This window comes from Telmatherina bonti (genome assembly GCF_933228915.1).
Source record: "Telmatherina bonti genome assembly, chromosome: 14".
Classification (NCBI taxonomy): Eukaryota; Metazoa; Chordata; class Actinopteri; order Atheriniformes; family Telmatherinidae; genus Telmatherina; species Telmatherina bonti.
The window spans coordinates 17879705-17889364 of record NC_136612.1 but is presented as its reverse complement, the minus strand read 5'-3'; the positions used below and the strand labels follow the sequence as shown (position 1 = coordinate 17889364).

The 9660-nt window shown below is 40.0% G+C and overlaps 1 protein-coding gene across 1 annotated transcript in view; it reads left to right on the top strand.

Annotated features, from left to right (window-relative positions):
• Nucleotides 1-2256: 2256 nt before the first annotated feature.
• The window catches only part of cacna1ha (calcium channel, voltage-dependent, T type, alpha 1H subunit a), a gene marked incomplete at both ends in the record, with an annotated part of 130148 nt that continues 122744 nt past the window's right edge, over nt 2257-9660 (top strand). Inside the window, one exon of the mRNA XM_079253285.1 lies at nt 2257-2720. Coding sequence (XP_079109411.1) covers nt 2257-2720 — 464 coding nt within the window. The remainder of the gene's footprint in view (nt 2721-9660) is intronic.

The window sequence follows — 9660 nt, the reverse complement described above, 5'->3', positions numbered from 1 at the left end:
CAGTTGTGCTCATATGTATTCATACCGTTTCATTAAAGGAAAGGCTGAATTTACAGTCACTCAAATAACTGGAGACTTAAAAATCAAACAATAACTAAAAATTTGCAAAAATACAATTTAGTTATATAAGACACAGTTTTTTCATTTTATTGAGTTGAAGAAAGAAAAACAAACAAACAAACAAATTGGTCCTGGACAAATTAGAGCACTCTTCTGTTAAACAGTGGGACAAAATACCTGTCAACAGGTGCAGAAGTCTGACTGAGAGGAACAGAAAACACCTGACTGTAGCGGAAACATGAAAGGATTGTTTAACAAAATATTAGTTTATGAGTGATGTAATATGTAATAAATTATCTTATTTGTTTGCGTTTAAAAAAAAATAGTTCCATTGAACCAGAATTAGAAAATAATGTAATGATGTTCATAATTTTTTTTTATTCATTATTACTTTAGTCAATTTCAGCTTATTTTACAGGTAGCTGTTTTCCATCTTTTAGGGTATGAAGAAATACGAGCACAACTGTATATATATATATATATATATATATATATATATATATATATATATATATATATATATATATATATATATATATATATTATACACAGAATTTGTGTATATATATGAACCTCAAAACGCGCACTACCTCGTGCGTTTTTAGCGTACATAAAGCTGTGTGCCCACGATGTGAAACATTCCCTTCACCGGACGCCACGTCACGTGTCAAAGCTTCAGGTTCTTGGCCAAGTGTTGTTTCCTTTCTTTTTTTCTATTTCCACCTAAGATTTTTCACTGATCTTCCGCGCAGTAGCCTAACCCGCTTGGTCCGACCCACCCGCGCGCATCTCCGCTCCACGCTGCGTAACCAACACCTCAGCAGGGATGGACGGGTGGATGGACGCATGGATAGATGCTCCCGTTTAATAGAACGCGTAAGTCAAGACCACTTCAAGTGACTTCCTTTCCTTCTTCCAGTGATTTCCAACGACCACCGGATTATCTCTGATCACTGACAAGCAGAGAAAGAAAAGGAGACTTGTTTTGCGGAGAGAGGAGGAGAGGAAGAAAGAGCTGAAAGGGAAGGTCCGGGTTGCTGAGAACGACGGAAAGTCACGGATCATGCTTATGGGAACTCCCGATTCCGTTTTGATAAGGTATTTTAACTCACATAAGTTGTTCGTGTTACATTTAACGTATACATTAAAAAGAAAACCCAGCACTGAACGTACTTTCCTTCAAAATTATACATTAAAAATCATAGATGCCGAGCGCTCCATTCCCCGCGGCGCTTTTTGTTTCCTTTGACACAATTTAAAACGCCCATACGAGCACTTCCCAAGTGCAATTCATATTAAAGTATGTTAAATATTCTCTCCCTTCTTAAATAACCATCAAGCCCTTTAAGGATGCGAATGATTGTCTTAAATATCAGATGCGTTTTTCTTATTTCCTTGTAGTGGTAAATGACGGACAAAGCCCATTAAAAAGGGTAGAAAAAAACCCCCGAACAACCTTTAAACAGTAAAGTCTCTTTAACTGAATTATCGTTAGTAATGTTCTATGTTTCTCCATATTATTGCACTTATTAAAATACACAGTATTATTGTTGCGTATTGCTTTTTTTTCCCTCTCCATATTTTTTGGCGCATTCCCTGCCCACCATTGAGTGGTGTGGGCTAAAAAACGTTCACTAGACCAGAGACAGAGCGGTCCATCTGTTCAATCACATAGCAACAGGAAGAGAGAGGGAGACAGGGTGAAAAATACTAATAGTGAAAAAAAAAAAGAAAATCCAACTACTTCTAGGTTTTTATATTGTAAATCAGTAGCACTGTGTCCGTGTTGCAGTGTAAGACAAGTATTTAAGTCCCAGAAACCACTCACAGATTTCCAGCCTGCAATCATTTGTGTTTCTGCTGTGAAGACTGAGTTATGTCATATTCTTATGCGATTTATGTAAGACTCTGACAAAGACTCATCGTTTTGTGCGATGATGAAAAACACCGCTTTACGTTCCAGAAAGGGCTGAAAGATGACGAAGGGTGTAAAGTAAAGGAAGGTTAGAGAAATAAAGGTTTATTTGGTTTGTTTTGTGATTTCTCTTCGCTGAGCTCCTCCTCTCTCTCCTCCTGTTTTCCTCTGTCACTCCTGCTCATCTCTGCAAAATGATCTCTCCTCCACCTGCACTGCCTGGCCTCCATCTCTCCCGCTTTCTGACCTCCCCTTAGAGTGGCTCTGCCTGATGCTCTATCATGACTGATGGCGAGGGAAGAGCGCGCTTTCAGTACGCAGAGTGCCAGGAGCAGGAGGAGGCACAGGAGGACGTGAGGGTTGCTGTGTCAACGCCCCACAGGAGCGACGCCCCAGGTCATGATGCTGACCCAGGAGGAGGCCAGGATGAAGAGAGGAAGGACAAGGAAGTGGAGGAGAGGAGAGCGAGGAGTGGCAGTGGTTGGGGAGAGGCTGGAGAAGGAGGAGGAGGAGGAGGAGAGGAGTGGAGTCCTGAAGTTCAGGAGCATGAGGAGCAGGAACCAGAGCTAGAAGTGGAAGTTGGACCAACTGTGGGAGTTCGCATCACAGCTCCTATTCGTGATCCAGACTGCGTCTCCGAGGAGGAGGAACAGCAGCCGTATCCAGCCCTGGCTCCCGTAGCCTTCTTCTGCTTGAAGCAGACAACAAGGCCTCGCAACTGGTGTCTTCGCATCGTTTGTAACCCATATCCTTTCTTATGCTGGAAATCTAACTCCTGACAGCCGGTAAGACGAAAAAAATGTGCCGAATCCCGCGTGTGTGAGTATAACCATTGCATGTATCGCTCAGTTTACACATTCAAAACACACAACACAGCCCAGAAGCACACTCAGGCTTACAGGCTTTAAAGCCATGAATGATCCCTGTAATGGTATCGGCTTGCATGTTTCTGGTTGGTGAAACAGGTGGTGAAATCTGAGACGTCATTTGACCGAACAAAGGAACGCCATTTTTGGGTTCAGCAGATGAGTGATGAAGTGCATGACTTCCTTTTGGTGTTGGTGCAGTTTGTTTGTACTGGTCTTGTCCTTCAGTAAGCCAAACGTTTGGGCTGTTTTCCACTGGGTTGGATATTAGTTGAACAGTTAACATCCACTGAGCTTGTAATTCTCATCGTGTAATTATAGTAGAAGTTTGGTTCTCATCAGCTTCCGTAAGGTGGCTCCGTCTAAAAAAAAAAATGTCTTTGTGCACATTTTTGGCCTCATTATTGTGTTTGTTTTTTTTTCTCAAGCTTAAACTAAGACATCATCTTCATTATTGTGAACAGAAAAGGCAAAGTGCAGTTCAGCAGGTCTCGAGCATTTTTCAAACTCAAAGACTCACTGTGTGCTTTTCGTTTTCCTTTTCCAAATCACCTTTTGGACTCTTCAGTGATCACACTCCTCAGCTGTCTTCGGTTTGGCTTGGCATGTGTATAAAGTTTACTCTTATTCCTTTTAAGGCTGACTGGGTTTGACTTGCATGTGTGAGTGTGGGTTGGATTTCAGTTTTTTTGGATGACATTCCTTTGGGTTCTTGGTATATAATCTACTGTTGTAGCAGCATAAGTTCAATATTGTCTGTGACATTATGGTAAATCTCCTTATATATCATGTCATTTTATGCTCAAAGTCCATGATACATATTTAAGTTTGCAAAACTAATTAGGTCAAGTGATATTACCTAATATACTTACTAGTTAGTCTATGAGGCATTATCACAGAAAAACTTTACGCTGACAGTATAATGTCAGCACAACGTTCAAGAGCGACAAACTTCCATCAAAAAGATGTAAAACGTTCTTGGATTTGGATTCAGATCAACACCAAATTGTAATTCTAAGTCCCAACTCTTGCAGGACTTACAGGTACATGTGGCCACAACTTTTCCAGCAATCCTGCAAACAAAATGAGGCAAACAACACTGAACATGTTACCTTTCCAATCAACAATTCCCAAACTTCCTTTTGAACCGATTCTCTGTGTACTTACATCCCTTTGGCACTGCAGAGTGAAGCCAACAAAACCCTCAAAGTGAATTTAACCTCAGTTGCCAAATTCGAAGCATTTTTTAACTCATTTAATCCAGAAATGCTGAAAGTGGGGAATAAAAATGCGACTGCTGATGATACAAAAGCCAACCCTGAAAACATTTTCATTTCAAAGATAAAAGACAAAACAAAGGGAAAATCATTTTTCCTCATCTTTTCCCATGTTATTATGCATAAAGCTGTATTTTCTTAAGCAATAAGCTCTTCCCAGCAGACATCTCCTTTGGTCCTCATCTATTAATTTTGATAGTTAAAGCCCGATTCTGGCTGATTGGCATTGTCATCCTCAGCCTCCAGTGATCGATGATTGGCCCAGACAAGCCTGATTGGAACACTTTTATTGTTATTGTTCCCAAACTGAACATCCTGCCTGTATAATCTTCAGCTGTGGGACGTTTTAACACACTTTAGCAGAGACCGAACTGAACGAAATGTTCATCTAGAAGCATCTTGAAGATGAATGATTGCAATACTATTTTCACTCTCGCTGCCGTTAAGTAGGTGGTGTATAAAATCGCCCCTTGTGTACAATCCTGAACCAAGAATGGAGAATATAAAAACAGAATTGTAGTCTTAAATGCCAACTACACCTCTTTTAACTGCTTAAAAATGACAAATGTGTCATAAAAGCAGATGAACTTGATGCTATAAGCGTGTGTTGCATCCAGTAATGACATGGTAACAGTAGCGCGTGCTTTTGCTTACCGTTTGTGTGTCATTGTTTCGACCTCTATGTCCGTGGTAGTCAGGATGTGGCAGCTGTCTGTCTTTTGGAGATGATTTGGCAAAACTTTTCAAGTTCAGAAAGAAATTGGTAAAGCGGAGGAATAACAGCAGATCTGAAGAAGACACGATTTTTTTTGTCTTTCTGCCGAGTTCTCACAAAACCCCCAAAAATGTACAAGACCTTAAAACAATTTGATATTTACCAGCAATACAGGGGGTTAAAAAGTCGCACATGAAGGGCTACTTATTTATTTTAACAACCCTACAAAGTGGAGTTGATGAATCACGGCCTTTTTTAGCCTGACACGAGGACACAGGTCAAGCCGCCGTCGAAGATCTGTTTGAGTAGGTCGATAAACGTCAGGCAGCTCTTTCTCATGACCCTCCCTTCTTTAGACAACTTCAGTATGGCGGTGATGTCACCTGGCTTTGTTGAACTGACAACCTCTGGCAGCGGTGAAATTGATTTAACGTGTTTTCTGGTTAAAAAAGAGTGATGTGTGACATGTTTTGTAAGGGACTGAAACTGAAAAGTAGCACTTGCTCCCCATATGTTTGGGACATCTTGGGTCTAAAATTGTTGATAAAACATAAACATCAGAGAAGAAGCTCTTATCCAGACATTCACAGAAAGCTGGATCCAATAAATCACAGCCAGATGTGTACATCAACGCCTCAGACAAATATTGTAAGCAAAGTAAGCATCCAGAAGCACTTTCTCCGATCTGCATGGGTAAACATTGTTGACTTCAAGTCAGAATTGTTGCCGTCAGTTTTGCAAAGATTAACTTTTGCCTCGTTGATTTTTCTCTGATTCACGAGTTGAGATGACGAAATGATTGCTGCGACATTTAAGAAAAGTTTTACAACATAAAGCACCTCCACCAGCTCTCGTGTCTTACTTAAGAAGTGAACACCAGACTCAGAGGTGAAGTTTTCCTTCTCTGGGGCATGCTGCTCTCCAGAGATGGCAAGGATCCCAGCCATGAAAGTGCAAGGCCTGTTATGGTAATAGTGATATTATGGTAAATTATATTTAAGAGGGTCTGCCCTTCAGTAGGAGCGTCTGCATCTACAAGTAGTACAAGTATAATTTAAAGGCCTTTCAGAGATAATTCAAATCTATATCTTAGTTGGCATTTGACATAACTGGAGAGGAATGCTTGATTTTCCTTCCACGTTACTTTTGTGCGTTGCGTTTAGGTGCATTTAGTCAAAGGAATTTTTAAAGTCTTGTTTTTTTCATCTTTGTTTTATTTGAAATATTGCTCAAACACTAAATCCAGGTTTTTCTAACAACTTTTTCAGAAGTTTTAACAGCGTGCAAAGGAGGATTGCACATGAGTTGAGCGTTCAGAAAAGAAGAAAGAGAAGTTTTTCAAACGATCCATTTTTAACCAGACAAGCACAAAGCCCTAAATACAAAAGGACGCATGTTTTGGCAGCCTGCTGTTTGGCAGATGTTAATGTTGCATTACATTATGTCTGTTTTGTTCACCGCGCTGTTGCAGGGATAATACTGCAGCGGCTGCTGAGGCAGCTTCCCTCCTGTAAAGAAGCAGATGCTACTGTGGTCAGCACATAAGCATTTTCCTGCATGTGTCCTAATCACATTTGTGATTTCTTTGAGCTGACGGGATAGGATGATTTTGGTTTTTTTTTAGTTTTTGCTGAGAGGGTGGACTGTTTGGATCGAGACAGCATGACTGATGAGCGAGGCGCACACTGTCACATGCTTGGTATTGCTTTATAACTGCTTGTGTAGGACCAGGTTGCTCATCTCACAGGACTGCTTTCTGTGTTTTACTCCACACTGTCCATGAGTGTTTGCAGGCCCCGCTGTAAGCAGTTCAAACTTGGTGGTCCACAGTAGGGTATGTAAATATTATTCAGAGCATAAATGTTCTGCCACTCGACCGCTTCAGGGAGACGGACACACTGGTTAAACATGCAACCTGGAGAGGATGAAAAGAAAAAGCATTTTTATGGGAGAGTATCTTTTTGTTTTGCTTTTTTTTTACAGCTTTACCTTTCCCCAACTTGTGTCCTGGATGCCAGAAAAACCAGTGATTAACAGTTTTCAATAAAATCGTGTCGATTGTAGTCTTACTGTATAGTTTCTTTGTGCAGCAAAATAACCAAAGTGAGGTGAAAAGTCATTAATCAACTGTAGAAATTAAAACAGGTCAAACAGGTACTCACAATTACCAGAATGATATTTGAACAAAAGAACAATTCCAATTTATCATTTTTATTATGCTCATCATCACTGATCAACCACAATACACTTGTCTCGACTTATCTGCCTTTTCCAAAGCTCCACTTACAGGAGTTGGTGTCTTTACATGAAAGGCTTTATGTACACTATCAGTCAAAAGTTTGGACACACTTTCCCTTTAAATCCAGCAGGTCCAAATTTTAGACTAATATTGCATCTCTGCAGAAAATGTTCAAAATCAGACAAAAAGAAGCCATATTATTAAACAAAACAAAAATATTACATGTCTTTAAGGAAAACAAATCAATATTGCCTGTGAGTCCAAAACGAATGTAGTCCGCTGAGGTTAGGAGTTAATCCAAGGATGAAATGAGAGGGAAGCATCAGAAGGCCTGAAAAACTTAACATGTTTCATGACATGTGTCATAAAATAGAAATAATCATTAAAAAAAGCAAAAATTGATGCTTAAATGCAATGAAAGAAATTCAACACCGGTGCCAAACTACCTCAGGATGATAAACTAACAAATAACACTCAAAGAGCAGGATATGGGGTCACAGATAACAAAGGAAGCAAGGACAACGTTAAAAAGCAATGACAGTCTCTATTACATCGGCAAATTTAATTGAATAAAGTAAATTACTGCATCGTCATTGTTAGGTAACGAGGAACGGAATCAGACAGAATTTTTACACAATTGAAAGCTGTTGACCAATGAGACCAAAATATTATATACAGCTGGTCATGTATTCAGTGGTGTTGGTTGGTCTGCATGTCTGTTCGCAACATAACTCAAAAGTTATGGACGGATTTTGATTACATTTTCAAGGGGTGGTCTTCTGAATGCTTAAGAGTAGAAAGCTTACTGCATCTGAGAAACATGGTGGTGGTAGTATTATGGTTTTGAGATCCTGTGCTGCACCAGAATCAGGCTAAAGTTAACATTTTGGAGCATTCAAACCACATTTCTGCCTTTAATCCACTAGGAATGTTGTGGAAGGACTTCAGCCAAACACTGAATGTGAGAAAGTTCATTTGACGTACCAGAGATGAAACTGTTTCGTGAAGAGTAGTGAACCAAAAATTCCCACTGCCTTGTTGCAGGATGGATCACCAAGGGAAACGTTGAAACATTTAGCTGAAATTAAAACTTCACATTGAGTAACAACTGATACCTTAAGCAGACGTTTCAACACATTTGACACTCGCAGATGTGCAATATGAGACAGTCAATCCTACAAGCTGTAAATCATCATTCAGTCTGTATTTTCTCCATAATCTTCTTTTTTCTAATGTGTTTTAAAATACGGTGGGGTGTAGTAGTATATGGGAAAGTGGATTAAGAACTTCCAAGCAATAATGGTGAGTCATTGGTTTACCAATTAAGTTGAATAAAATATTCATGAAATCAATGGATGTTTGGCAGAAGCTTAATTAGAAGTTATTTGAGAGCTACAATGTACAAACCAGCAGGGTGTGTTCTTAACTACAGTCCTAAAAGAAATCAGTCCAGAAATGGCAATTAAAGCAAGTTAAACCAGACATGTTTTTTCAATGCTATCGTTGACTCCATTTCAATCTGTAAATGTTTTGTTGGTGATAAGATGTTTTCTGGCCTGATTCGGGCCGATAAGATCCCTTGCTGTGGGCCAAACAAGGTTAATCAATCACTGATGAGTGGACTCATCCTGCCATCCATTAACCACCTCATAGTTTCAATAATTGGCCCCTTGCACTTTCTTGGGAAATTGATACAAATGAGGCAGGACAAAGTCATATTTAACCCTTTTAACCCTCATTAAAGCAGAGGAAATCTGCTGGTCATTGGTTCAGAAATAATTCAAGTGGAGGGGGATCTTATAGTCCATTTGGCATTCCCATGCATTGGGCTCTCCATAAGAGGCTGGTTGAGGGGAAATCTTCACTATGATGGGGTCCTGTTTTGCACAATCAACTGCAATGAATAAAAGGGGCTTTACACAGCGATGTCCCTGGGCAAGGAAGTAGAATTGTTCAATTCTTATCACTCCTGGAAAGAAATCATTTCGCAGGTGTCATTTCATTTTGTCTGTGAGCATGTCTGTGTATTTATATCTTCAAAATGACAGCAACTCTGCTGTGTCAGGAATAAAGGAGGTTGGTCTTGATGTCAGTGACTTGTCGTCCCTCTCCCACTGTCACTGAGACATGACTCCTCAGATGGAAGTGTGTGTGAGCGTGTGCACTCACATTTCTGTGCATCACTCCCTCGCTGCCACTCTCAGTTCTTGCCTTGCTGTATTAATACCGAGCAGTGCATCGATGTGTGTGTGCGCCTGAGTGTTCAGTGACTCATTATATTTGGCCTGTGCTCGTCATAACAGCAGATTGAGGGTCGTTAGGTGCATATCTCTGCAGAGAAAGAGGGATCCTGCCTTTCTGACGTATAAAATCCTGGCAAATCCTGTGGAGTCCTCACAATAGTATATGTGTGTGTATTTATGCGTGTAATGGCCGATGCTTTCAAGGATTTTCAGGAACAACAAAACATGGCAGCATATGTTCCCTTAAAATACAGAAAAACAAAACACTCAAACTGGCTCTCCATAAAAAGGTCCCACGAGAAAAAAAAACAAAAACAGAAGAAGTGCTTAACAATGAACTAAAAC